Source organism: Bacillus rossius (genome assembly GCF_032445375.1).
Source record: "Bacillus rossius redtenbacheri isolate Brsri chromosome 9 unlocalized genomic scaffold, Brsri_v3 Brsri_v3_scf9_2, whole genome shotgun sequence".
NCBI lineage: Eukaryota > Metazoa > Arthropoda > Insecta > Phasmatodea > Bacillidae > Bacillus > Bacillus rossius.
This window is the reverse complement of record NW_026962013.1, coordinates 5,526,224-5,552,815: the sequence shown is the minus strand read 5'-3', so window position 1 is coordinate 5,552,815 and position 26,592 is coordinate 5,526,224. Positions and strand designations below refer to the sequence as shown.

Genomic DNA, 26,592 nt, shown 5'->3' with positions numbered 1-26,592 from the left:
CGCTGCAGGTACTGGACCACGGGGCGATGTTAGCGGACTGGGTGGTGAGGCAGAGGTGCGCTGCAGGTACTGGACCACGGGGCGATGTTAGCGGACTGGGTAGTGAGGCAGAGGTGCGCTGCAGGTACTGGACCACGGGGCGATGTTAGCGGACTGGGTGGTGAGGCAGAGGTGCGCTGCAGGTACTGGACCACGGGGCGATGTTAGCGGACTGGGTAGTGAGGCAGAGGTGCGCTGCAGGTACTGGACCACGGGGCGATGTTAGCGGACTGGGTAGTGAGGCAGAGGTGCGCTGCAGGTACTGGACCACGGGGCGATGTTAGCGGACTGGGTGGTGAGGCAGAGGTGCGCTGCAGGTACTGGACCACGGGGCGATGTTAGCGGACTGGGTAGTGAGGCAGAGGTGCGCTGCAGGTACTGGACCACGGGGCGATGTTAGCGGACTGGGTGGTGAGGCAGAGGTGCGCTGCAGGTACTGGACCACGGGGCGATGTTAGCGGACTGGGTAGTGAGGCAGAGGTGCGCTGCAGGTACTGGACCACGGGGCGATGTTAGCGGACTGGGTAGTGAGGCAGAGGTGCGCTGCAGGTACTGGACCACGGGGCGATGTTAGCGGACTGGGTGGTGAGGCAGAGGTGCGCTGCAGGTACTGGACCACGGGGTGATGTTAGCGGACTGTGTGGTGAGCCAGAGGTGCGCTGCAGGTACTGGACCACGGGGCATTGTTAGCGGACTGGGTGGTGAGGCAGAGGTGCGCTGCAGGTACTGGACCACGGAGAGACCCAGGTCGGGCCACTCCAGCTACCAGGCGCTGAGGAGGGCGTGTCGGGAGAGGGGCGTGCTTTTCGAGGACCCCGAGTTCCCGGCGGGTCCGAGGGCGCTGTACCGCCACAAGAAGCCAGGACTGCAGCCTGTCGTCTGGATGAGGCCGCAGGTACGTAGTGTTGATAGCTTCTAGTTACTGATTAGTAGGGGCAGGCATTTTTCACGAATAAATCTGAACTCCTATTAGACTTCAACAAGGCATATCCGCACCCACGGTTTCCTTCCTTGTGATTGGCGGCGTCTCTGCCAGAAACGACGTTGCCTTATTTGACAGGAGCCACTTGGGACGCGTTTGAATCCGAACTGAATCACTGTAATTGGTGTGCTAAAAGTATACACGTGTACCTGAAAGAATCTCACCCAATCAAGAAACAGATACGATGCTAACATGTTTTTAGCTTACAGCAGGTCCCGGAATCTTTTCGCGAAATATGCATGCCCCTACTGATTAGTTGTTGGTCAATTATTACAGCTCTTCCTGAAAAAAACGTATTGTGGTAGTATGGACAGAGGTAAAATACTGTGATTACCAAAAAAATGTGTACCTTAAAATAATTAATTTAGCTTCATTGCCGCTATTTTGATTGTAGCCTTTAACTTTTATCTGGAATCTTACAGAAAATTACATTTCCAGCTAATGTATATTTTGAGGCAGTGAAAACAAATTGTTCTACTTAACATAACTTGCATGTATTTGCTTAAAAGGCTGTGCAAGACGGCCCTGTGACAACGCCTCTAGACCAGTGTGCGAGTCTAGCATTCACTCTCCTTAAACATGCACCTGGACATTTCCATTTGGCGACTTTAACAAGGACTAGTGCGAGAAATTTAACTAACACCAGTTCTGGTATGAAATATGTATCATTTTCGAACAGAATTGTTGGTGAACAGTGTCAAAAATACCGTAAGCTCCTTCAAAAAAATAAGATTAAGTAAATTGATGATTTAAGCCCAAACTATCTCCAATGGTACTTTTCAAAACTAGTGTATAAAACACATAGAAAATTTGGAGGAGGTGGAAGGATGTTGAAATATGTATTTTACTCTTTATTCAAAGTCGAATTTCAATGCCATGAATGCACATATATTTACCATTCATAATATATTTTAAGTTATGAACTTAGTGAGTTTTAGAAATGTTTTTTTTTTCCTTAACAAATTTCTATGGTGAGCTTATATTGGATACAAAGTCACCACGAGCTGTCAGGCATGGTGATGCTGTGTGTGGTGACGGAGTGTGTGTGCCTCAGGTGATGTGCCAGTGAATTCAGTACGTGGCGGATGACTGCCGGGTGGACAGAATGAGGTACGATGTGGAGGAAGTCATGCTGGAGGATGTGTGGCAACAGAGTGTGTCTTGAAGGAGTAAGTGTGTCACAGGAGATGCGCCAGAGACTTCAGTAGGTGGTTTAAGGCTGTCGGGTGAACACGTCGAGGTTTTTATGTGGAGACAGGCTAGGTGGGACCCTGGCTTCTGGCTGTGTGTGGTGTCAGAGTGTGTGGTGATAGAGTGTATGTTCTTCAGGTGGATGTGCCCGAGACCAAAGTTCGTGCCGTAGGCTTGCTGGGCTAACAGAGAGATGTTTGACTTTGGAGGCGGGTGTGTTGGGGTCCTTCGGCTGGTGTGTGGTGACAAAGTTTTTGTGATGGGGAGTGTACGTCACAAGAAATGTGCCCGAGACCATAGATCATTGCAGAGAGTTTGCTGGGTGAATAGAGTGAGGTTCAGTGTGGAAGTGGACTTGTTTGGGGGATCCTTGACTACTGGCAGTGTATATGCTGGTAGTGTGTGTGTGTGTGTTCTTCAGGAGATGTGCCAGAGACCATAGATCATTGCAGAGGGTTTGCTGAGTGAATAGAGTGAGGTTCAGCGTGAAAGTGGACTTGTTTGAGGGATCCTTGACTACTGGCAGTGTATATGCTGGTAGTGTGTGTGTGTGTTCTTCAGGATATGTGCCAGAAGACCATACATCATTGCAGAGGGTTTGCTGGCTGAATGATGTGAGGTTCAGCGTGAAAGTGGACTTGTTTGGGGGATCCTTGACTACTGGCAGTGTATATGCTGGTAGTGTGTGTGTGTGTGTGTTCTTCAGGATATGTGCCAGAAGACCATAGATCATTGCAGAGGGTTTGCTGGCTGAATGATGTGAGGTTCAGCGTGAAAGTGGACTTGTTTGGGGGATCCTTGACTACTGGCAGTGTATATGCTGGTAGTGTGTGTGTGTGTGTTCTTCAGGATATGTGCCAGAAGACCATAGATCATTGCAGAGGGTTTGCTGGCTGAATGATGTGAGGTTCAGCGTGAAAGTGGACTTGTTTGGGGGATCCTTGACTACTGGCAGTGTATATGCTGGTAGTGTCTGTGTGTGTGTTCTTCAGGATATGTGCCAAAAGACCATAGATCATTGCAGAGGGTTTGCTGGCTGAATGATGTGAGGTTCAGCGTGAAAGTGGACTTGTTTGGGGGATCCTTGACTACTGGCAGTGTATATGCTGGTAGTGTGGGTGTGTGTTCTTCAGGAGATGTGCTAGAGACCATAGATCATTGCAGAGGGTTTGCTGGGTGAATAGAGTGAGGTTTAGCGTGAAAGTGGACTTGTTGGGGGGATCCTTGACTACTGGCAGTGTATATGCTGGTAGTGTGTGTGTGTGTTCTTCAGGATATGTGCCAGAAGACCATAGATCATTGCAGAGGGTTTGCTGGGTGAATAGAGTGAGTTTCAGTGTGGAAGTGGGCTTGTTTGGGGATCCTTGACTACTGGCAGTGTATGTGCTGGTAGTGGGTGTGTGTGTTTTTCAGGAGATGTGCCAGAGACCACAGTTCGCGGCGGAGGACTGCCGGGCGGACAGAGCGAGGTTCGACGTGGAGGCGGGAGAGCTGGGCGACCCTTGGCTGCTGGCGGCGGTGTCTTCGCTCACGCTGACCCCTCGTCTCCTGGACCGCGTGGTGCCCCCCGACCAAGGCTTCGACCCCGCCTCCTACTGCGGCCTCTTCAGGTGACTGCGGTGATGACAGAGCACGGAGCACACTCTTAAGGCAGAGGTGCCCCCGCCCCCCAAACACAATGACTCACCCCTCCCAACCTAATGATAAACCCCCCCCCCCTCCGAATTTTTTTATGCCATTTTCTCAGTGATTTACTCAATTATTTTATAATATTATACTTTTTTAGTATTATATTTTATCACATTTTGCATTTATTAAAACTGATTTTCTAATAATAATTTTGGTCATATCAGGTAATATTTCCATCCTGAACCGACAGATGCCAAACTGCTTTTGTTGATTTGATTTACAAGATCCCTTTCAATTATCAAAGCACCAGAAACGCATTTTCACATTAGAAGCTATAATTATGTAAATAATATATACATTTTTCTCGTCTTTTAACCCCCTCCCCCCCCCCCTGAAATTTTAATGAAGCAGTCTGCGTCGTTACCCCCCCTTGTGGGCACCCCTGCTTAAGGGCTCCGCCTACCCGGACACACACACGGTGCACAGAGCTTCAGGAAAAACAACGCGATTTCAAAACTAATCAAGCCATCCGAATGGGGTCTGTTTACAAAAAGCATTTAAGAGTTCCCTGAGGGCCGAAAAGTACTTTTTATTTCGGATTAAGTTTATAAACTGTATTTTTAGAAGTGTTGAAATGGCTAATTGTAGTGTTTTCAGAGTACTTTTTAGGCATAAAACAACCGGTATGTATATTTTAAAGCACTTAAGAGTCTTGCATTACACCATTATCTACATTTCTCGGCCATATAATGTTACGGTCACCGCTCAAATTTCACAGTTATCCTGTGACTACGAGAAAACTGCACGCCAATTCAGAGCCTTGCGCTTAGAGGCTACACCGGGCTAGAAATACCAGCGAGCGTCGAGCTTATCATCCCGCCTCACTAAAAAATATACACCCCTGACGAGGCGGGCCCCTTAAGTTTTATCATTTCCTGCCATATTAAAGTTTTAGCTTCTCACTCATTTCATATGTCACGTATTGAATTTTAAAATGTATGACTTTATAAACTTATAGCAATCCACCCCAACTTCGCTTGTGGATTTTTTTTTTCAAAGAGCAACAACTTTTTAGAAGTATCACAAAAAAAACTTATATTTAAGTTATTTCTAATCTCCAAACAAATGCAGTACATGCAAGGATAGGTACTCAAGATGTATATGATATGTAAATTAAAAACTTTAAATTAATAAACACCGGCTCAGAACCTTATTTCAGACGACGAATTTTTTTAATTATTTTTGATTCGCGCCATCTGTCACAGATGACATAGCCGTGGTGAAACGTTTCCGTTCCAATGGACTTCCGAACCAATCACGAAATTTCTCGTACCAGTACCCAGAGGTGAGATTTTTTCGCATTTTAAAAAAAACCGAACTTGCACGAACGTGGACTCGGAAATGTACTAGCTAACCTTACGTAACCAATGGCCCTTATCATTTTACATTATTTGTAATTTAGCTAACCTAACCAACCGCTAGTCAGCGTGGGGATCCACACATAACTTAGAAACACACCACTCAGAAACTTCGTAACTTAAAACACACACCGCTGAACCACGTAACATAGTAACGACATAACTTATAAAAAAAATTATAACAGGCATAATTTAGAAAATTCTGTCTTTTGTGTTTCTAAGTCGCGTGTTTCTAAGCTGTATGTTTCTAAGTTATGTTTTTATAAGTCGTTTATTTCTAAGTAGTTTATATCTGTTTCGTGTTTATAAGTTGTGTGTTTCTAAGTCGTGTGTTTCTAAGTCGTGTGTTTCCAAGTCGTGTGTTTCTCTAAGGCGCGTGTTTCTAAGCTGTATTTTTCTAAGTTGTGTTTTAACAAGTCGTTTGTTTCTAAGTCTTGTGTTTCTAAGTTGTGTGTTTCCAAGTCGTGTGTTTCCAAGGCGTGTGTTTTTAAGGAGTGTGTTTCTAAGGCGTTTGTTTCTAAGTCGTGTGTTTCTAAGTCGTGTGTTTCTAAGTCGTGTGTTTCTAAGCTGTGTGTTTCTAAGTCACGACGGCAACCCGCGCGCACGGAGCGCCAGGTGGGCTGCGCGCGGCTCTCAGGTTTCGCCCACAGCCGAGGCTGGCGGCCGACAGGAAGCGGCCGGCGCGTGCCAACTGCTGATCACAATGGAGGCTCGTTCAGGCGTCGCGTCGCCGGGCGACCTCGAGGACCCCCCCCCCCCCTTCTGGGTCCTCCCCACTGCACTTTCCCCTCCGCCAGTCCTCTCGTGCTGTCTGCTGGCGACACTCCTTTCGTTATAGGAGTACCTCCACTGTCTATCGGTCCATGGTGGAGTAACAAAACCTTGTTTGTGTCGTATCCCTTCCTTATGTATATATAATATACCATCAAATATTGCATATATATATACATATGTTTATTTTAATATATCGATTGATTATTGATAAACAAATTTATGTTCTAATTTGAAAAATAGTTGGACAAAATAGAAGCACTTTGTAGCAGAACAGTCATTTATTTAACAATAGATATGTGTTTGCACGCGATTAGATTTGTTTAGATTTTTCTTATATTTTTCTGATGGTTCATTCGGTGGTTTCTGATAGTTTTTAGGATCGAGACCTAGGTGTGCACGGGAAAACGCCGAATTCAAATTTATTTCAGTGATTATTCGGACTTTACCAAACACCCTTGGATAATGCTAAGTTAACCCGGGTAAACCTAGGGTTACACCTTCTTCTAGCATTGTCCGTAACATGTGTACCTCTATCTGTGGATTGTCACTTCTAACGACCGTGGCAGACACAAACCCGTGTTTTCTTTGTCTCCATAAGCAATAATTATTTCAAAGAAAGTTCAGATCAGTCTTCTCTTGTACGAGTGAGAGAGAGAGAGAGAGAGAGATACAAATCGAACACACGTTAAAGATGTAGGAAATCAAATGAGTGCAGAAAAGATCTTAACATTTAAATAGCAATGAATAAACGACCTTGGTAAATCGCGCACATTACAAATTACAGATCGGTACCAAATTAAATGCATCCCCGAGCGCGGCGACAAAGAATGGCGGGTATCGTAATGAAATCTCCGAAATTGAATTATTATCTACTCTATGGCGCGGAGTGATTGTCCCCCCCCCCCCCCCTTCCCACCAACAAGTGGAGGCGGGCGGTTGAAAAGCGACTCTGAGCGCCGCTTGCCTGCGATTGCATCGCCAGCCCTCCCACGGAGCCAGTGAAGGCAGACAGACGTAACAACCACGACGGATGAGTGACCTTCGTCGCTTAGCAGAGCGTGAACTGCAGCGTGAAAACGATCGTGAACCTGTCGCCATCAGATACGAGCAATACCGACGGAAACGAGAAGGAATCGATTTGCTTAACATCTCGATTTTTATTTTTCCTCCTCTCTCCCGCGACTTCCTCTCGCCGGGCGGTGCAGCAGATGGAGATGGCGCTACGTGCGTCTCCGTGAGACTTCGTGCGGTCTCGGCGGTAGTGGTCCGAGCACACCCAGCGCCAATTGTTGATGCGAGTTCTGTCGGTCACACGATAGGCTATTCATTAGTCAGACATTTTAACCATTAAAATCATTGTCAAGGTTTATTTTCGTTTTTTTTTTTTTAAATCTTGCACCGTTTCGCGGTTGTAGGAAACGGATAAAAGTGATTACTCGTCACGAGGACTGTTACAATTAATTTTCATGCTACTGTTTGACATTTCGTTTCCAGCCTCATTAGTTGATTTTATTTCACTCCGGCCACTTCGCACGCATTGTTAGCCTTAACGAAAGCCGGGATTTTTATCGGAGCCGTTTCGTTACGAGGTTTAAAATTGCGCCATGCAAACGGGATGATTATATGGTCGACGTAGCTGCTCCGGCAACGAATTCTAGCGGCGGGTGCGGAAACTACGTGCGATTCGCGTCGAGAAATGTAGTTTTTCAAAACACTCAATTTGCGTATGCAGGTATTTTTCACGCTCGGCACTATTGTAAAGAGTTCTAAGTTAAACGAGTTTCGTGTTATAAGTGTGTTTGCAACAATGAGAACACGTGGATTTGATTGTCGCCGAGGTTAGATGTTGGACGTCTCTGGCGGGAAATGAAAGACTCGCGAGAAGCCTAAGATGTACATCAAGTTCTGTCCCTGCCCGAACACGCCCGAATACTCACCTTCGGCCAACCTCGGGATTTGTTTTATTTTTGCGCAGGAAAAATGAATTCTAATATTAAAAGTGGTCGGTTAGGTTAGCTACATTAAAACACTTTAAAACACTATGGACGGTTAGTTAGGTTAGTATAGCTACATTAAAATAAACAGAGAAATACTATAAACATATATATATAAACCCGAGGTTGGCCGAAGGTGAATATTCGGGCGTGTTCGGGCAGGGATAGAACTTGATGTGCATCTTAGGCTTCCCACGCCTCGCACTGCCCTGCTCGAGCGGGCTCTATTAGCCCTGCCGTTCCACGCCGCGGCGTCGGCAGCAAGAGGAGATGTTACACTAGACACCCCGTGGGAGCGACGGGCAGACAGGGAAGCCAGGCCAGGAAGTCAGGATTCACGCGGGCTGGGAACTGCGAGAGGTTGGTACCACGGCGCTGGTGCATTCCTCTCCTAGGCCCTTCCAGAGCGGGAAGCCTTCTTTTCACAGACGAGAGAGACAAAACCCGAAGTTCCCCGAAGTTCGTGCCTTTTTTTCCGTATCTTTTATGTAGCTATCCTAACCAAATCAACCGTCCACAATGTTTTAAAGTATTTATAATGTAGCTAACCTAACCTAATTGACCATTAGTATCATGTTATCAAAACCGCCATATTTATTTACAATGAACAAAGAAAAAAACCGAAGATGCACGATCGGGCGTTTGGCTCTCTCGTCTGTGAAAAGGATTCCCTTCCAGGGCAGGGGTGGAGGGGGCGAACACCAGGTTAAGCTAAGACAGTCGACCCGGGTGGGACAGTAATTACAAGACTATTCCCAAAAATACTTAATTGGAAACTTAAAAAGTCCTGAGTTAAAGTCCAGCGTAAACGTCTACAATCTAGAGTTGATGTGTAAACATCTTCGGGTCTCGGTACACGGCATTTAGTAGGAGTGAAAACGGAACGGAAATGTGACACAAAGATGGCGAACCCACGTGTAGCAACATAAACCCGTACTTAGTAACTTTCGTAAAAAATGAGGGTACAAAAGAAACGTACTGGTGTACCAAATGAAACATAATGATAATGAAACTACCCCAGAATATTTATGGTAAACTAAAATAGGCATAGTAAAAAGTAATCTAAATTTTTAAAATACGCAAGTTAACTAACATTAAAATTATAATAATACATCCTCTCCTTCTAAATTCGCAATAGGCTTAGAAGCACAGCCGTAAAGCGCGTTGTTAATAACCTTAAATGTCTGTGGCTTAAAATCTCGTAGCTGGAAAAATTCTTTTTAATTTTTAAATAACATAATATAATAATGTTATATAGCAATGTTTAATTAGCTCAATGAGGGGAGGTTTGTTTGTGGGAATTATTTACAGACTGATTCAATCGTTTAAGCAAAAAATATATACAAACATATACTTAGTGTTATAATATTTGTTTTAAAATGTTTCGGGTTAATATTTTAGTAATGCCATAAAAGAAAATCTTCTAACGTGTCTTAGGAAACTTTGTAGCCCCGGCCGAGTGTAACCCAGGACGAGTGTGGTTCTGGGCGAGTGTGACTTGGGTGAGGTTTACCTGGGGGGTGAGTGTAGCCAGAGGCGAGCGTGGCCAGAGGCGTGTGTGGCCAGAGACGAATTGGCCAGAGGCGAGTGTGGCCGGAGGCGAGTGTGGCCGGAGGCGAGTGTGGCTCTCTGAACGCGGCCGTGGCTGCGTGTGTTGCAGGTTCCGCTTCTGGCACTTCGGCGAGTGGCGGGAGGTGGTGGTGGACGACCGGCTGCCTACCCACAAGGGGCGCCTCTTCTTCCTGCGCTCCTCCAACCCCACGGAGTTCTGGGCGGCCCTGCTGGAGAAGGCCTACGCCAAGTAATCACCCCTCTTGCCCCTCCTCACCCCTCCGGTGCTCCGCGACAGCTATCGCTCGAGCCACTTACCTTTGCCTCGCTCATGCCTGGCTGTCTAGCACTACTGATTCTGCGATATCATTCCTACTGGTCTAGACGACCAGTTACGAAATTAAAGGTGTTTTCTTATTTATTACTTCATAAATGTTGTCTATCAGCTTTTTTTATGCTAACTGCCGCGCATATTCCTTTTTGCCTGTCGACTGCTTATCTGGTACAATGATATTGGAATAATCCAGATAAAAATAAGAGAGCTATACAAACAAATCCATTTAAAAAAATAATTCAGAACCCAAGCATTCAATGCTTCAATTTTCAAGTTTTAATAAGGAAGACGTAAAATACTTAACATCATTATTAATCCAGATACTGTATTTATAGCTTGTTTCAACTAAAGCATCAAAAATCTATTTAATAACCAAGTATTAAAAAAAAAAATTAATAATACCAAAAAATTAAAAAGTTCTGTTTTCCTTTTCTCATTAGCATAACCATTACTTAAATTTCTATGTGCAAAAGCTGGAGTTCTAACAGCATTCTGTTCCCTGGGATTTCAGTTGACAATCATTTTTCGTTTAAAATTCAACTACAAGAAGACATTTATATCCTGACCACGGCCTCTGCGCGGTAACTCCGCGGAGTCGTCGGCGAGTGGCAAGGAGTATTACAAACGTGCTTCGCATCTCGACGGAGCACGGAGGGTTCAGGCCGTTTTGAAATTTCATAGTCAATACTTTAATTTTCCTAGACGGCATTTTGAAAAAAAAAAAAGTCTTCGTAATTCCGTTTCAATGTTTTCAAAATTGGTTTAAAATTAACTCCCAGCCAATTTAACACGTGCAACTCCAGTGGCATGCGTCTACTATTTTACTGGACCAATAACTCTGCAACATGCTATAATTTAATTTTTTTTTGTTTAGAAAATATGAACACTTTACTAATTTTTATACATATATTCATTGCATAGTTATAGAGCTTATTATTTTTAAAACAATTTAACCCACCACAAAACAAAGTCACATAGAATGTTATGTCTGTGCCTGTTATATTTTCCGTATTTACCAGCAGTAAGTTTTTTTTGAAATTTTTAACTACAACCAGAAGATATTTATTTTTGACGTGACAACTTCTAATAAATCGATGAACGCCGGCTGCACGCACGAAACAGTGTCCCGTTACGCACATTATCCCGTTACGACGTGTCCCGTTACGATGTGTCCTGTTACGCTCACTGTACGCTTGCGGCGCATCTATCATATCATCAATGTTTTGTTATGACGTTGTCACGTTAAACTATCGTCCGTAAACCGACTTTACAGACAACCAATTTATTAATTGTTTTTATTTCCTAGGATAATAAAGGTACTAACAGAATAAGCTCAAAGGTTGTAGTGCGGCTGAAGTGCGAGAAGGAGGGTTGTCCCACAGTGCGCGTGTCCTGATGCGGCAGGTTGTACGGCTGCTACGAGACGCTACAGGCGGGCAGCAGCACCAGAGCTCTGCAGGATCTCACTGGAGGCATCGTCCAGAGCTTCGGTCTGGCCAGCCAGGACCGCTACCTCACCTTCCAGGTGCTCAACAGCGCCGTGCCTCGTTCCAGCCTGCTCATCGCCAGCATCTGCCCGGTGAGTCACTGCCTCTACCTGGTTACACTCGCCAGCATCTGCCCTGTGAGTCACGGTCCCTGCCTCTGCCTCAACCTGGTTACACTCGCCAGCATCTGCCCGGTGAGTCACTGCCTCAACCTGGTTACACTCGCCAGCATCTGCCAGGTGAATCACTGCCTCAACCTGGTTACACTCGCCAGCATCTGCCCGGTGAATAGTTTAAATTGTGGCGGATGGATATATTTTTGCGGGGCTTATTACTGTTGCGGGAGCTGATATTGTTCAGCTTGTTAATATATTTTTTCGGAAAATGATATTGTTGTGAAAGACATTTTGTTGTGGATTATATAATGTTGGGGTAAGTAATAATGTTGAGATGGTTAATAGTATTGCTGTAGTAAATATTATTGCGGTAGTTGTTAAAGGTTATTTTTACGTTATTGTTGCGACAGGTTTTTTTTTTTTTTTTGCGAGATGTAATATTTTCGTACGTGTTAAAATTATTACGGGTTGTGGTATGTTTGCGATAGTTGATATTATCGCAGAAGATGAATTTATTGAGGTAGGTGATATTGTCAGAAGTGATAATGTTGCGGGATTAGAAATTATTTTGGGAGGTGATATTGTTGTGGAATGTTATATTGTTGCGGTAGGTGCTATTGTGTTGGGATATGTAATTATTATGGGAGATTATATGGTTCCTGCAGGTGATATTCTGATGAAGTGTGTTATTGTTGCGGGGGGTTTTATTGTTGGAGAATATGATTTTGTTTGGAGGTGATTTATTTTGTAATTTGATTTTTAGATTTTGGTTATATTGTTGTGAAATGTGATATTGTGGTAGGGGATTATATTGTGGCGGGAGGATATATTAATGAGGTGATGTTTAAGAAAGTGATATTGTGGGATATGATGTTGCGAGAGAATATGTTTGTAACGGAGAATATTGTTGAAGGATAATATTGCACGAGGTGATATTGTTATGGGATGTGATATTATTGAGAGAGTTAATATGGTTGCGGGAGGTTTTATTGTTGAAAGAGGTTGTTATGTTTCAAATGTGATATTGTATTAGGATATGACATTATTGCAGAAGGTGATATTGTTGCGGGGGATTTATTATGTTGAGGATGTAATTTTGTAGTGGGAGCAGATATTGTTACGGGATTTGTTATTGTTATGGGAGGTGATATTGTTGCAGGCGGTGTTATATATGACGATGTGATATTATTGCGGAAAGTTATATTGTTGCAGGAGTTTATATTGTTGTAGGAGTCTATATTGTTCCAGGTATTAAATTTGTTTTGAGAGGTGTTATTGTTTTGGGAGGTGATATTATCGCGTGGGTGGCATTGTTTAGGGAGTTGATATTGTTGTGAGATGTGATATTTTTGCGGGAGGGGATATTGTTGCCAGATGTTATAATGTTGAGTTTGTAATATTGTTGCGGGATGTGATATTTTTGTGAGACGTGTTATTGTTGTGGGATCTGACATTGTTTCAGGAGATTAAATGGTTGTGGTAGGGGATAATGTTGCGTTATGTGATAATATTGGGGTGGTTGATATTGTTGATGGATTTAATTATGTTGCAGGAGGCGATATTTTGTGGGATGTGTTATCGTTGCGGGAGTTATATTATTGTGTGGAGGTGATATTGTTGTGGAAGGTGATATTGTTGTGGGAGGTGATATTGTTGTGGGAGTTGATGTTGTTGTGGGAGGTGATGTTGCTGTGGGAGGTGATATTGTTGTGGGAGGTGATATTGTTGCGGGATGTGATATCGTTGCGGGGGTTACATAATGTGGGAGGTGATATTGTTGTCGAAGGTGATTTTGTTGTGGGAGGTGATATTGTTGCGGGAGGTGATATTGTTGTGGGAGGTGATATTGTTGTGGGAGGTGATATTGTTGCGGGATGTGATATCGTTGCGGGAGGTGATATCGTTGCGGGGGTTATATAATGTGTGAGGTGATATTGTTGTCGAAGGTGATATTGTTGTGGGAGGTGATATTGTTGTGGGATGTGATATTGTCGTGGAAGGTGATTTTGTTGTGGGAGGTGATATTGTTGCGGGAGGTGATATTGTTGCGGGATGTGATATCGTTGCGGGGGTTATATAATGTGGGAGGTGATATTGTTGTGAAAGGTGACATTGTTTGCAGGAGGTGATGTAGTTGCGGTAGTTGTAACGACTCCAGAGCTGCAGCACAGGCTTGTTGCAGGACAAGGACACCAAGAGGCAGCTGCGACTGCGCAATGGCGTCATCACGCAGCACGCCTACAGCGTGACGGGGCTGGCGCGAGTGCGCGGTCCGCTGGGAGAGACGCCGCTGGTGCGCCTGCGCAACCCCTGGGGGCGGGGCGAGTGGACGGGGCCCTGGAGCGAGCGTAGCTGGGAGTGGGACGGCCTGTCCGAGCGAGACAAGGAGTTGCTGAGCGTGCGAGTTCGCAACGACGGCGAGTTCTGGTGAGCACCACTCATAACCTCTCAATTTCCGGAGGTCAGTACGTATCCTGTTACCACTCCCCAAGATGTTGTACTTTTAACATTTAATCACATAAATAAAATTACAATATTTATTGAATCTGGAAACCTAGTTTGTGAAACATTCGTTTAAAGGGTATAAACGTATCAACACCATAGTTAATAATTTTAATTATTGTACATTATTTAATTTTTTTCACTTTACACCTAGATTCATATCCGAGGTGCTCTCTTTTGATTCGAATTCGAAACAATTGGGATTTGAGCTATCACTACTTATATTGTATATCATCGTAACTATTTTTAATATATTTTTTAATTATACTATTTCTTGATTTTTAAGACCACAAATAGTGTTTACATACTGTATTATTAGAGTTTTCATTCTGACAGAAAATAATCAAATGTCAAACACCGATTTGTTATTATTTCAGAGGGGAAACTATTTGTAACGCAGTCTATATTAATAACAAGGCATTCCATAAAGGTATGAGCAATGCTGAAAATACCCTTAATTCTTAAAATTAAATTAAATGAGCGAAATGTTAACAAAAACGGCTAAAACCAAATTGACGTCTTTCAATTAAAAATGGAAATCATCAGATGATGCTCTCGATGAAATACATCAGGAAACTGTATCACTACAATTCTCATTCCAAATTTACATCAAAAAATTCAAATTTTCCGAAACGTTAAAAAAAAATTCATTTCACTACAAAGTTGAGTCTGAAAGTTTTGTGCTCTATGGCGTGCACGTGGCAACAGCGCACATTGGAACGAGGACATCGCTAATGGCAGATATTGTGCATTGATAAGAGAAAGTATATGCCCGTTGAAAGGCACACTGCAAGCTGAGGATGAGCTGAGACCTGGGTAGTGACACCGCGACACTCGTGGACAGTCCCGTGTAGCCCTGACGGGCGGGGGGCGTGCCGGCAGGATGTCGTTCGAGGACTTCGCGCGCCACTTCACGCACCTGGACCTGGTGCACGTGGGGCCCGACGACTGGATGTCGGAGCCGGCGCTGCACTCCAAGCAGCCGTGGCGCGCCGTGCTGGCGCGGCGGCGGTGGCGCGGCGGCTACAACGCCGGCGGCGGGCCCGCCTACCCGGGTGAGTGCTGCCCCTGCAGAGCAGCTTGGAGCAGGGCATAGCAGCTTGGAGCAGGTCAGAGCAGCTTGGAGCAGGTCAGTGCAGCTTGGAGCAGGTCAGAACAGCTAGGTGCAGGTCAGAGCAGCTAGGTGCAGGTCAGAGCAGCGTGGAGCAGGTCAGTGCAGCTTGGAGCAGGTCAGAGCAGGTTGGAGCAAGTCAGTGCAGCTTGGTGCAAGTCCATGCTGCTTTTTGTAAGGTAGTGTAGCTTAGAGCAAGTTAGTGTAGCTTGGTGTAGGTTAGTGCAGCTTGGAGCAGGTCAGAGCAGCTTGGTGCAAGTCGGTTCAGCTTGGTGCAGGTCAGTGTCGCTTTGTGAAAGATAGTGCAGCTTTGTACAAGGTAGGACAGCTTGGAGGTAGTTAGTGTAGCTTGGAACAGGTCATCACAGCTTCATGCAGTTCAGAGCAACTTGGTACAAGTTCGGTGAAAGCCGGATTCACCAGTTGTATAACACCCAGGTGAGTGCAGTGTATACAGACCGTCGGTGTGCGCATCGTCATTTATGCTTTTTCTTACTATTCTGAACATGATGCCCTCAAAAACTTGTTACGAACACAACAGACATACTTTAGTTAACACCAAGAGACTGTTAAGCCTGTTCAAAATGTAACACAACTTGGAAATCGTAATCCAATGTAATTTGTTTTTGATGAGTAATATCTTAGCTCTCTGTGAACGGCATTTAGTATACGGTAAATAATTTCGTGGATGGAACGGAAGTCGCATGGAACGAAAATGTGTAAACACGGTGCTGCCATCCGTGGCCGATGGTGCTAACCAAAGTTCACAAAGCTAAATGTAAACTTTATAGTATTGGGGCTAGTTCCACCGGGAAAACACACCATTCAATGCAAGCTTCCACTCTGGTTACCAAGTTTACACACACAAAATTCCAACGTAAACAAAGTGTGCCCAGATGGGGGCCTAATCTGCATGTTAAGAAATCAAAATTAAAGGAAAAAATAACCTAATGCGAAGTTATTTACCAGGTAGCAAGAAAAACATCAACAAGAAAATAAGTAGGTTAACTATAATCGTTTTATTGTGCTCTTCAAAAAGGTAAACATTTATGGCAATAAATAGATAATTACAGTGGCGTAGCCAGGATTTGTGTATGGGGGGTGTTAAGAAGCATGCCCCCCCCCCCCGTATTAGAGGGGGGGGGGGGGTCCGGGGGTCCTCCCCCGGGAAAATTTGGATTTTAAGGTGTAAAATAGTGCTATTTTAGCAGTTTTCGGTACTTAAATTTAAATATTGTAATGGTAAAAATTTTATTAATTTTAATATGAAATTTGTTTGAGTGATGAATAAGAAATTAATTAAAGATTTGGTGCTAAGGGGGGGGGGGGGGTTTGAACCCCTAAAACCCCCCCCTGGCTAGGCCCCTGGATAATTATCATGTTTCTACTTTATCGGTTGTTGAAAAACAACACAATCCAAATATAGCAAAAATTATTATAAGCCAACTAGGCAAAAACATTTATGGCTGTACATCTCAACATAATTATTCGCACCAAAATACATAAATATCGTACAACTTAACACAAGTGATTGGAGAGCTAATAAAAAGAAAAATATAAATTGAAAGAAATATGGCCGCCACAAGAGCATTCAACAAAATCTTTAACACTTTAATTGTAACCAGAAAAACATCGCAAGAAAAACAAACTAAGGCCAAACAATACCACATCAGACAAAGTTACAACTACCATTTAAATATTAAGTTCAACAACTACATCTAACTAACTGCCCCAAAACACAAGTATATATACCTTTCATTTGCCTCCATCCCCCTCAATTGTCACTCAATTCTCCAGGAGAATATCGAGTTTTAGAGAATGCTACTGAAAGTTATGGAATGATATTCACTACAGTCAAAACAATCGATACACAGACGAGTCTTGGTTATTTATATTTCTTCTTCTTCTTTAGAACTCGGTTGGTACCCCTGAGTTTTGAGCTGTTGCGGAAGGAACCCTGATGTTTTTGCTTGAAGTGCCAGTATTTACTAGAACACAGCAGTACTCTATCTATGACTTGTGATGGTCATATGAGTAAATACATTCAGCAATGTAAACAGGAACAGGTAAGGTTAGTGTTTCTCTCGTGACCTTAAATGATTCTTAAATGCAGAAAATAGAACATCAAACGTCGTGTGGCCAAATACACACGGTCACAGTATTTACTGATTAATGAATTTTAAAACATACCTATGGCCAGTTTTAAAATAAAATTCTTTGTCATAAATCAGGTCCAAAGCCGGGGTGTAGTATATTTCAAGTCTTTTCCGCTTTCATCAGAGCCATTTCATTTTATAGTTTAAAATTTCGATCTGCCAATCAAATGATTCAATAGTCGACGTAGCTGCTCTGACAAAAAATTCTAGTGGCGGTTTGCGGAAACTACGTGTGATTCGCGTTCAGGAATGTAGTTTAAACACATATTGTGTATATTTATCACGCTCGGTATTGTTTTAAAGAATTCTACGTTTAATTTCGTGTATCGTATTGTAAGTGTATTTGCAAAATTAGAACACATAATTTTGCTAGTTACCGAGGTTAGATGTTGCACATCTCTGGCGATTACTGAAAGACTCGCTCACATTTTTTATATGTACTATTTATTACATCTATAAATAAGTTAAGAAAATAAGCATTTAACCTTGCAAAATAATAAAAAAATAAATCTACACTTAAGTACGTTAAAACTTATACTTACTTGGCGTAATGCTAAGCTAACTTTAAATTAGCATGCAAACAATTAATAGAAATAAAAAAATGAACTACTGGAATGATAATATAAATAAGGTTGGTAAATTATAAATTCAATAAAAATTAAAAAAAAAAAATAGTCAGTATTCAATATTAATACAAACGCGTGTATAAAATTAATTATTTAATTTAGTAAAATAATCAAAATAAATAATAATGAAAATCAATAAAAATGCTGCAAAAATGTTTACAAACACAATTCCTATCAGTAATATTCACAACAGTACCTATTCAATTACAATCACAAAAATATATGATTTAAAAGCACATGTGTGTAGCCTTTTTTTCATCCTATGAAAATTTTGTTGCAAGGTGCGCGCGCATTATAAACATTCACTCTGTTCATTTTGTTTTTGACGTGATAACGTCTTATAAATCGATGAACGCCGGCTGCACGCCACGAAAAAAGCACGACTCATTGTCACGTTCCGCCTGAGCCGAGCGTGCAAGAACCGGCCAACCACCGTGCCAGAAAATCTTCTATACTATCAAACAGGTTAAGGCGGGCTTTTGAACAAATTATTTAAATTGAATTTGCAAAAACTGTAAATAGGTAATATTTGATAATTAAAAAGTATGCAATTTTTCATCAATGTTTTCTCATGACGTTATCACGTAAAAATTATCGTCCGTAAACAGACTTTACAGACAAACCCCCCCCCTTTTTTTTTTTTTTTCATAAAGCGCCTAAAGAAGTGTAACTCTAAAAAGAATAGTATGTAAAGAAGTTGTGATAGAAATTAAAACTGATTGGAAACACTTAGTAATTAACGACTGTCGTGCCGCAGAGACGACGGCCTGCAACCCGCAGTTCCACATCCAGATCCCGCGCGCCGCCGCCAACAAGTGCCACGTGGTGGTGTCGGTGACGCAGCACTACGAGACGGACCCGCGCGCCACGCAGCGACGCAAGCCGCTGCACGCCATCGGCTTCGCCGTCTACGAGATCCCGCCCAACACGGCGCGGCTGACGGCGCACTTCGTCGCCGAGCAGGTACTCTCCTGGTGTTTCCAGTCGGCACGACAGACAGCGCCACTGTAGCTTGCCAGTTCTTTTCCCCGTACATAGAGAGCGTCGGAGCAGGTACTCTCCTGATGTTTCCAGTGGACACGAAAGATAGCGCCACTGATTTTATTTTAAAATATATTCTATAATCTATCACTTTCCATCACGTTTTTTATTTGTACGTTCATAGGTGGCAGTGTAGTCGGTGATTGTATTTGGTTTCAGAAAACCAGGTTGAGTTTCCATTTGGTCTTTGGTAAGATTGCCTTCATGGCTTCGTCGGATCTAGAGGTGGGTCGTAACATCACAATCCGTGTTTTAGTCGCAGATATAAAAAAAACGGTTGCGTGTAATTATGTAGCTACACCCGTTAGAAGTTATACTTAATTGGCGTGATAAAAAAACTAACTTTCATTTTGCATGTAAATAATTAATAGAAATATAAAAATAAAATGACTGGAGTTGGTTAAATATAAATTCCATAAAATAAAATAAAAATTAATAAATTCACAGTATTCAATATTATTATAAACCGCATAAAAGTTAATTTTTAATTTAGTAAAATAATTGAGATAAATTAAAAGTAATAATGGCAAACAATAAAAATGCTGAATGCCTATTCTAATTTATTAATTCCAATTATTTATTAATATTTAATGTAATTATTTAAATTGCAAATAAATTATTCATATGGGACCTGCCGTCACCCGGCTTCTGTGGAAGGCCCGGGAAGTACCTGATGGGCGCTAGGGGCGTCACGGTGCTGCTGCTGTCCAGGGGGGAGGGGGGGGGCGCCAGGCTAGTGGGACACTAGGCCGTTGATGGTGGGTCGTGGGTACTCTGCCCCCGCCTGCCCCGCCAGGTACGCTGCTTGAAGTCTACCCTGAAATCCACTGAGGCCGCTTGGCCGTGTGGAGGATGGAATGGTGCGGAATAATCGTAGACGACTTGGCTTTTAATCCGCGGACTTCTCCGGTGGTACGCATGGGTATGCTGTACTCCCTACACATACACTACGGGGTGGCAGAACCGCTACAAAAGCTATGATAATGCGCTATGCGGCATCTGAGCCATCTGAGCCATTGTACTATTACACTAACACATGCTGATTACAAAACAAAACACGACACTAACATAACACTGTGAATTTGCCGCGGTAGTCTCGCGGGGACATGATTACTAGTTCGCTGGAGGCGGCCAGCGCCGAAAGTTAATTGTCTTAGGAGGGCTCAATGAGCATTCTAGTCTACACTTACGTGAGGTTGTAGCCGGCAGGCATATGCGCGGCGATCTTTAATGAAAACGAGTTGGTTGGAGTCGGCCAGTGCCGTAAATTACGTGGTCCGCGACACAGTGCGGAATCGCCAAGGAAACGGTCGAGATAAGCCCGGGTCCGCGAAATACACGCCGAGTCTACGTGAGCAGCAATGAATTAAAAAGGTTTGGTTATTAAATCAAGTACAGAGTGAACGATCGGTGGAACATAAGTGAAGGCTGCTCACGGACACACGTCTTGACCCGGCGCGGAGTGGTTGGAGATTGCCGAACATGGCCGCCTCGCAAGGGAGGGAAACTTTCACCTCCTTTGTGAGTCGGTGCCAAAAACTTATATCAACTTAATTTGCTCTATTATAAGCTAAAGACACGTTCCAGGTGCTTAATTAAAAGGTAGCACCTGGTAATTGGTTGCTTAAGGCTTAACAACTGTTTTAGAGTATTTAATTATTTGAATTGTGGCATCAAGTTGGCGACTGTAAATTTTTTAACATATTGTCTCACTGTGAACTGTTTTAGTTGGATTTCTCCTAATCTGACCCGATCATTGTCACGGGCACTTTAATTAAGGCCAGTGGCCGCGATGACTGGTAATGAGGTTCCTTGTCTACTCTGTGCGTGCGGTGCTCGCACATAGTAGCTACGACGCACTTGTTTAATACCTGTGAATTAATAATTGTGTCCTAATGTCTTGTTCCTTAATTGTTTTATGGGGTCGAGCCCCCGGGGTTTCGTGCTCTGAAGTATATTTGAGTCTAGTGGGGTCACACCCGAGGCGCTCGACTGACTCATTCCCGCTGGGCTGGGGGTGCGCTCCGAAAACGGGATCTGGTACTAGCGGTGTGGAGCACGGGCTTAGAGGTCATGGTCGGGACGATGTCAAACCATAACCTCACTAGTGTAAATAAACATGAAAATACACTTGAAAAAGTTTAGAAACACAATTTCCATCACTAATATTTACAATTTTTTTTTTTAATTTTATGGACCAATTTTTAATATCAATCACTAGAATATTAGATTTAAAAACACATATATAATTTTTATTTGTATGTAGATATTTTTTATCCTGTGAAAATTACTTTGATGGTGCGCACGCATCGTAAAAAAAATCACTCATATATATATATATATTTTTTTTTTCATAATGCGCCTAAGGAAGTACCTATATAACTTCAAAAATCGCAGTCACAGTCTTTGGTTCACGCACGAAGTATCTATGATCACAGCAACAATACCATCGGTTGCAGTCTTGTGAGCGACGTGACTAGCGCTCCAGCCGATGTGGCGAATTCAGGAACTTGGAAACTGCGATTGCTTCCGTACCACCATTGCTCGAAACAGGAGGTAAAACTGCCAATCTGGTTAACTACCAGCGGAATTCTAACATTTCCCCAATGGTTGCCAGGATTTGTCAGCTGATTCGTAACACATTTATTTCTTTGTATCTGCAATATTTTTGAAGTATTAAAAATTAGATTATAAAAATAATTGTGTAGCATTACAGTTTGGTATACAGTAAAAAAAAAAACAAAGATAAAATAAAATATTTTTTTTTACTTTACTTTATTGAGAAAATCAGTTGGACCGACTTGAATACGACCCACTCTTCAGCACAGGTATAAGAATGATATATGAAACTATGGCATTGCAGTAATAAACCCTGAAAAAGCAAAGGAAGCATAAATAACAGCAAGGAAATTATTTTAACATGGTATCTCACTTACTGACAATGTAATTTCAAGGTTACTTTAAAAAACAAATAAAGTTTTATAAATATTTGCCTTTCTTTAAAATAAATTCTCCACAGATAGGCAATGCATACAATTTAAGTTCTTCATAAATATGGATTCAGCAAACATCTACACATTTGGCGTGAAACTTTCGCGTTATCACTTAGTACTAGTTGCGGTGTGCGGTACTCTGTGGCATGGGCCTTCAGCTAGGGAGATTTGCTAGGCCCTCGGACCATGAGGCAGTGGCTGCTCTATACTTTGCGAGCACTGTGTCACTTACTTCGGCGGTATCTTAATGTTTTGGAGAGGGGTTTTATTAGGGGCCTGGGGGTATAGAATAGCGCCCTAGAGAATAGTGGGGTTAGGGAGTGTTCTGCGAGAAAACTGGATAAAATAAACTCTTTAAAACATAGCTTTTAAACCAACTTGTAACTTAGTTTTCGATGATAAATCAGCGTAAGAAATTTTGATATTATTTCCCTATAAATTATAAATGGTTAAGTTTCATGAATATAATGGTCGAAATTGGTGAAATCGCGTCATTTCATGAGGCAAATATATTTTTGAAAGATTTTCCTAGCATGAAATTATGGAAACAGAATTGAAATCGAAATGTATCGATCATAACTTTGAATTACACAGTAACAACAATTTAATACTCCATTTCCCCATTAATTTTAATAATTTTTCACATAAAGCTAGACAAACACGGAAAACCAAAAATGAAAATGAGTATTGCCAGGCCCTGGATCCGTCCCTGTGCAGAGGCGTATTGTCCCTAGGAGCCACCGCTTCTAGCTTTTACTCGATCCAAGAATATTATCTATTTATGCATGGTAGATATTAAATAGGGCACTACGTGGAGCTCAGACTAAATATTCCTCGGTCAGCGGCTAGCGGCCGGAGATGGTGACGTTGTAGTGGATGCCGTGGTTGCGGTCCGACGTGAAGTGCAGCGTGACGTAGTTGTAGCCCGTGCCCCCGCTGGCGAGGCTCACGGCCGCCGCGGGGCTGCCGGCCTTGGAGTTGACGGCTGTGATGCAGTGTATGATGGCGCTGCCGGTGGACACGGCCAGGTCGTCAGTCACCACCTGCAGCAGCTTGGAGGGCTTCTCTACAAGGCCCTGGTAGAGCACGTGGTCCCCCCACTGCGAGCTGCACACAGTGTAGTCGCGTGGCACCACCGGCTGGGCTGCAACACATGAGACGAGGAGTCAGACGCCTGCCTACAGGGGACGTGACATGGGAAGGGTTTCAAGGGCGTGGTCTACCATAGCATCCCTCCCCTCCACCAGCCAGAAGGTGAGGGTGGGGAGAGGGAGTGCCGTGGCATCTCTCCCCTCCACCAGGCAGGAGGCATGGGTGGGGAGAGGGAGTGCCATGGCATCTCTCCCCTCCACCAGGCAGGAGGCATGGGTGGGGAGATGGAATGCCGTGGCATCTCTCCCCTCTACCAGGCAGGAGGCATGGGTGGGGAGAGGGAGTGTTGCGGCGTTGGCAGCCACAACAAATCAGCGCACACGAGTTTCTTGGACTGGCCAAGAGGGCGGGCTTACTGCGGCACACTGCTAGTCACTTTCTAGAATACGCAGCCTGTAGATTTCTTACGTTCCCACCGGAATATGGCCTACCAGGAGCTGTTTCATGTCCCTGCGCCCAGGAACAGGGGGGATTTAAGGGTGACAAGGCCAGGCTCATCAATTGACCCTCTGCCTCTACATGGAAAGGTAATCAACCGGTGTGCAGTCTTCTCGGCAAGCTGCATGCACCTATTGTACTACAACATGCTTATTAGTACATTGTTTAATACATACTTGATGTATTTTTCAATTTGTATACCTTTTAAATTAAGCTACTCTCATAATATTAAAAAAGCGATTTAGCAAAGTGTGTTTCGCCGACTATGATTTTCCAAAAATCTTTTGCTTAACAGTATTGTGCCATATTACATTGATTCTAACATCGATTTGTCTTACATACTGTGAAACGATTCCGTGAGTATTATTTATTTTTAATCCTTATTTTTGTATTAACTCAATTAAAACAGCGGGTTGCACTGGTGAGGTGTAGTCTATATATATAAAAATGAAACCCGTTTTCCTTGGTCACGGCATCACGCGTGAACGGCTGGACCGATTTCACTAATTTTTTTTTTGTTGTGTTTGCTATGGTCAGGAGAAGGTTCTTATGAAAGAAAAAACTAAGAAAATTGTGCGGAAAATTAGAAAATTTAAGAATAATGAATTCCTATTTCCCTTGGTCACGCCATCACGCGTAAATGACTGAACCGATTTCACTAATTCTTTTTTTGTTGTGTTTGTTATTGTCACGAGAAGGTTCTTATGAAAGAAAAAATTTAACGGAAAATTAGAAAATTTAAGAATACTGAACCACCATATATAAAATTATTTCCAAACTAACCCAACACTTTGTACAATATAAATATTTTTAAAGTAACCTTATGACATTCAGCTTTAAGCGTATACAGTTTCCAGTGCGGCTTGCATTTGCAATGTCAATAAATAAATCGCAAGGGCAGTCGCTAAGTGTATGTGGCATCAACCTAGAAAATCCATGATAAAACTAAAAATATAGTTTATCAAAAAGCATTAGAGTAGAGAGAAGCAGTGAGGGGTACAGAGACTATTAGTTGATTTATAGAGCGCGCGTGGTATTGAGCTCATTGTTTACTTAAAAATGCCAAGTTGTTCAATAGCAATTTGTAAAAACATTAGTGGAATTATTGAATCCTATGGAATAAACACTATTTTGACAATATATATTTTGTTTTTTATTTAAAGAAATTAGTAAAGTCCTTTTCAGTTATAGTGATACCAGGGAATTATGGATTCATTTTTATATGGAGGATATTATAGATTCCAGTTCAAATTGAATAGGTACTCATACCTAAGATAGGTCAGCTATACAAAATAAAGTAGTGCATCATTGCTACGCTAAGGCGGTACGAAGTTCGCCGGGTCAGCTAGTAGTGTATAAACATGTTAGTCCACAACAGAAAAAAACTGTTAAAGAGAAAGAACTTAAAACGAAATATACTTACGTGTATAATATTATTCTAAAATTTAATTGAATAATTTAGCATCTTTTTTTCTTGGCTGAATAAGTTTTAAAATATTTGTTTTAATTATTTAACTATTAATTTAACACTGCTAGCATATATTTATTCTTTTAGAGCTACTTTTATTTTCATGTTTCCTTACCTGAAGCCGCAATGAAAATTACAGCTAAGAGCAGGAAAATGATTTTGACTCCCATTGTGGATAATTCGGCGGTTGTTTTCTTACTCGACACAACTGCAGCTACTGACTTGTCTGCGTTCAAGCACCGACCTTATACCACCCGGTCGAGTGCTTTTGGTTCGGCAAAACACTCGAAGCTTCGTTATCGCTTCCGAGAGAAATGATAAAGGTTTAGGCGCGACTGTGATGTGTCAATCCTGACGAGATTTATCAAGCAATGTGTCCGCAATCAGTTATTCTTGTTAAAAAAAATTGGTTGTCTGTAAAGTCGGTTTACGGACGATAGTTTAAAGTGACAACGTCATAACAAAACATTGATGAAATGATTGCATAATTTTATGAATAAAATTGAATCTTTTTTTAATTATCACTATTTTGTATGGATACAAAGAAGGAGTGAAATGAAATCTACAATTTAATTGGTAAATTCACTTTTATTTGCACTCATTAATTCAAATATGTTTATTACTTTAATGAAGATATTATTTTAACTATAACTTTTATACATGTTTGCTATTTAACTTATTCCAATCTGTGTTATTCTGTTAAGGATAGAACGATGATAGGAAATGTAGGAAACCAATGGGAGTGTTTCAAGTATAATGTGCCTCGAAAAAGTCAAATCGATGATTGTTCCAATCGAGCGGAAGAGAGATAGATGCGGCGCAAGCGTACAATGAGCGTAACGGGACACAGCGTAGCGGGACAATGTGCGTAACGGGACACAGCGTAACGAGACAATGTGCTTAACGGGACACTTTTTCGTGCGTGCAGCCGGCGTTCGTCGATTTATTAGACGTTACGTCAAAATACTTTTGTAGAAGTAATTTTAATATACACAGGTGGGCGATATTCGTCATAGTCAGTGTTTTCCTCGTAGGCCTAGAAGATTATTCTTGGAAGAGTATGAAATTAACTATTTATATTTAAGAACCTAGTGGTAGGAAGCTAAAAATAAATATGTATTTGAACTAATGTTAGTTAAAATTTGGCTTGTCACTTGAAACGGACTGTTATGAAATCAATTTTAGAAAAAAAAATATTTCATTTATTTGTCATTTTTAATGAATCTATCTAAGAAAGCGATTTTAATTTTATAATAAATGACATATTTTTTATTATTTATATATATTTTTATTTGAATATTATGGATACAAGATAAGTTTGATTTTGTATTTAAAAAAAAATAAGTAGTGTTAGTAGTGTTGATTCTGTTTTTTTTTTTGCATTTGTTGGCATGTTAAATTAAGTTGAATTTAAAAAAAATACACCTAGTTACTACCTTATTATAAAGATGGTATTAAACAAATGTAAGAGGTTTGACTGCATTCAAACATGTATGTTGTGAATGTATGCGAATACGGACATAGTAGGTAGGTACTACTAGCTCGCTGTAGGAAAGGTTTTGATGGAGATTAAAAACTGACGAAAACTAG

At 42.2% G+C, this 26,592-nt stretch overlaps 2 protein-coding genes across 2 annotated transcripts in view; one reads left to right on the top strand and one right to left on the bottom strand.

Moving 5' to 3' along the window:
- LOC134543058 (calpain-1 catalytic subunit-like) overlaps nucleotides 1–26,592 on the top strand; it is a 177,480-nt gene that overhangs the window by 120,206 nt on the left and 30,682 nt on the right. Inside the window, exons 3-9 of the mRNA XM_063387780.1 lie at nucleotides 763–934; nucleotides 3,626–3,822; nucleotides 9,688–9,828; nucleotides 11,317–11,491; nucleotides 13,698–13,942; nucleotides 14,900–15,072; nucleotides 18,668–18,873. Of these exons, the coding sequence (XP_063243850.1) occupies nucleotides 763–934; nucleotides 3,626–3,822; nucleotides 9,688–9,828; nucleotides 11,317–11,491; nucleotides 13,698–13,942; nucleotides 14,900–15,072; nucleotides 18,668–18,873 (1,309 nt within the window). The remainder of the gene's footprint in view (nucleotides 1–762; nucleotides 935–3,625; nucleotides 3,823–9,687; nucleotides 9,829–11,316; nucleotides 11,492–13,697; nucleotides 13,943–14,899; nucleotides 15,073–18,667; nucleotides 18,874–26,592) is intronic.
- On the bottom strand, nucleotides 21,571–25,287 carry LOC134542805 (uncharacterized). The gene is made up of 2 exons (XM_063387345.1): nucleotides 25,118–25,287; nucleotides 21,571–23,088 (listed from the first exon to the last, which is right to left on the bottom strand). Exons 1-2 carry the CDS (start codon nucleotides 25,170–25,172, stop codon nucleotides 22,790–22,792), a joined length of 354 nt encoding a protein of 117 aa, XP_063243415.1. The 5' UTR covers nucleotides 25,173–25,287; the 3' UTR covers nucleotides 21,571–22,789.

Coding starts and splice junctions, on each gene's coding strand:
- LOC134542805 (XM_063387345.1), bottom strand. CDS start 25,172: ATGGGAGTCAAAATCATTTTCCTGCTCTTAGCTGTAATTTTCATTGCG. Junction 23,089..25,117: donor AATTTTCATTGCGGCTTCAG/GTAAGGAAACAT, acceptor CATGTGTTGCAG/CCCAGCCGGTGGTGCCACGC.